This window comes from Octopus bimaculoides, chromosome 29 (assembly GCF_001194135.2).
Source record: "Octopus bimaculoides isolate UCB-OBI-ISO-001 chromosome 29, ASM119413v2, whole genome shotgun sequence".
Taxonomy (NCBI): domain Eukaryota; kingdom Metazoa; phylum Mollusca; class Cephalopoda; order Octopoda; family Octopodidae; genus Octopus; species Octopus bimaculoides.
Genome location: NC_069009.1, coordinates 3,979,492 through 3,982,172, shown reverse-complemented (window position 1 = coordinate 3,982,172; position 2,681 = coordinate 3,979,492). Strand labels below are relative to the sequence as shown.

Genomic DNA, 2,681 nt, shown 5'->3' with positions numbered 1-2,681 from the left:
GTGTGTGTGTGTGTGTGTGTGTGTGTGTGTGTGTGTGTGTGTGTGAGTGTGTGTGTGTGCGTGTGTGTGTGTGAATGTATAAAACTGAACACAAATGGCGTTTAAAATTTACAACAGCTGTTTCGGTAGAATTTTCATTAATGCAGTTATAAAAGATGACATTATTATACAGATTCCACCATCATCAGGCACAATTTTAAGCGAGCAAGATGTGCCTTGATTCTTAAAAATCCTCATAACTAAATCATACATACATACGCACACACACACACACACACACACACACACATACATATATATATACACGCACGTACGTGTGACAGTTTTTGTCGGGCGAATAATGTAGGAGTGCTTACAAAGCATTGGTCGGCCGGAAGCAATAGTTGGCCAACTATTGCTCGGGCCGACCAATGCTTTGCCCAATGTTTAGGAGGCAAGCTTCTCAATCACAGCCGCGCCTTCATCTGTACTGTGTAGACACCCCAGGGAACGTAATAAAGTTATATTCACACACAGACATACATACTTGTGTATTTGTTTCGCATTCACTCTCTCACACTCTTTCTTTCACTCTCTCTGTCTTTCTGTCTCTCATTCACTCTCTCATTGTCTCTCTCTCTTTCTCTCTGTCTCTCCTTCTCTCTCCCTTTCTCTTTCTCTCTCTTTCTCTGTCAATCTCTCTCTCTCTCTCTCTCTCTCTCACTCACTTTTTCTCTTTCTCTCACTTTTTCCCTCATTGTCTCTCTCTTTCTCTTTCATTGTTTCTCTTTCTCTCTCTTTCTCTTTATCTTTCTTTCGCTCTGTCTCTCCTTCTTTCTCTTTCTCTCTCTTTCTCTGTCTATATCTCTCACTCACTCTTTCTCTTTCTTTCACGTTCTCCCTCATTGTCTCTCTCTTTCTCTTTCATTGCTTCTCTTTCTCTCTCTTTCTCACTCACTCTCTCACTCTCTCTCTCTTTCTCTCATTGTCTTTATCTCCCTCTCTCTCTCTCTTTCTCTAATTGTCTATCTCTCTCTCTCTTTCTCTGTCTATATCTCTCACTCACTCACTCACTCTTTCTCTTTCTCTCACGTTCTCCCTCATTGTCTCTCTCTTTCTCTCTCATTGTTTCTCTTTCTCTCTCTTCCTCACTCACTCTCTCACTCTTTCTTTCTCTCTCTCTCTTTCTCTCATTGTCTTTATCTCCCTCTCTCTCTCTCTTTCTCTAATTGTCTCTCTCTTTCTCTCTCTCTCTCATTTCCTCTCTCTTTCTCTCTCATTGTTTCTCTTTCTCTCTCTTTCTCACTCACTCACTCACTCTTTCTCTTTCTCTCACGTTCTCCCTCATTGTCTCTCTCTTTCTCTCTCATTGTTTCTCTTTCTCTCTCTTTCTCACTCACTCTCTCACTCTCTCACTCTCTCTCTATCTTTCTCTCATTGTCTTTATCTCCCTCTCTCTCACTCTCTTTCTCTAATTCTCTCTCTCTCATTTCCTCTCCCTCTCTCTTTATCCCATCAGATATCGATGAATGCACCGAAGTTCACGACTGCAGTGATGGCTGTCGCAACACCATCGGCGGCTACGTCTGTACGTGTCAGCAAGGATTTCAACTAATGAACTGGACACACTGTGAAGGTAAGCATCGTCCTTCTTGTTGTTGCTGTCGTTGTCGTCCTTATCGTCTGGTGAGCGCTGTTGAAGGAGCGTGGCTAAGTGGGTAAGGTATTCGGTTCACAAAACTCGTGAGTTCGATTCCCGGCGGCGCAGTGTGTCCTTGAGCAAGACACTTTATTCCACGTTGCTTCAGTTCACTCAGCAAGCAAAAATGAGGGATCTTTTTTGGTTTGACGGGCAACACTTGTTTTCTAATCCTAAAACTAACCCTAACTCTAAAACCCGAACCCTAACCCTAAAACCAGTACAAACGCACGAACGATGTCATAAATAACAGTGACAAACGAAATATATACCGCTGATAGTTGTTGTTGACAACGGATAGTTGTTGTTGACAAACAACGGCACTAATTTTATTCAAGGGAAAAGATCCCATGACACCGTTGTTTACATTCCACGACTGTAATTGTTTTCACCTCAATAGACGTCAGTGATTGGTTGAAATTACCGAAATACGACAATTTTTTTTACATGAAATAACTTCGAATATAAAATTTTTTATCTGTTCTATAACACAAAATATACAAGTATTCGAAGTTTGAAAGTGTTTCGGTACCAAAAACACGACATAAATGAAAAATGTTGCCCGTCAAACCAAAAAGATCCAAAATGAGTTGTACCTGTAATTCAAAACGGCCAACCTTGTTATATTCTGTATCAGGTTGAATCTCCTGTATGTGTGTGTCCTTGTGTTCAATTCATTCGACTAAAAAGTATGGCCGCAGTCTAATGATTGAAGCAAGTAAAAGATAAAAGACATATAATATGATATGATAATATATAACATTGTATACATATATATAAATATTTATATATGATAGATCGCTGACCACTACACATATTTTTCCTCTCCTTTTTTTTCTCTCCTTGTTTCTCTCCTTATTTCTTTCTGCGTTCCTTTCTGTTGAAGAGCGTAGGCTCGAAACGTTAAAGACTTTCTCTATTCCCGAGCATTATACTAATACATCCATTTGTTGTTTACACTACCTGTCTTCGTCTGCTGTTTTTTCGTGAATTCTCCCATATA

The 2,681-nt window shown here is 40.0% G+C and overlaps 1 protein-coding gene across 1 annotated transcript in view; it reads left to right on the top strand.

The window, feature by feature from the left end:
• Positions 1 to 2,681, top strand: part of LOC106867479 (signal peptide, CUB and EGF-like domain-containing protein 1) — a 22,966-nt gene that overhangs the window by 8,408 nt on the left and 11,877 nt on the right. The window contains exon 4 of the mRNA XM_014912363.2: positions 1,499 to 1,615. Coding sequence (XP_014767849.2) covers positions 1,499 to 1,615 — 117 coding nt within the window. The remainder of the gene's footprint in view (positions 1 to 1,498; positions 1,616 to 2,681) is intronic.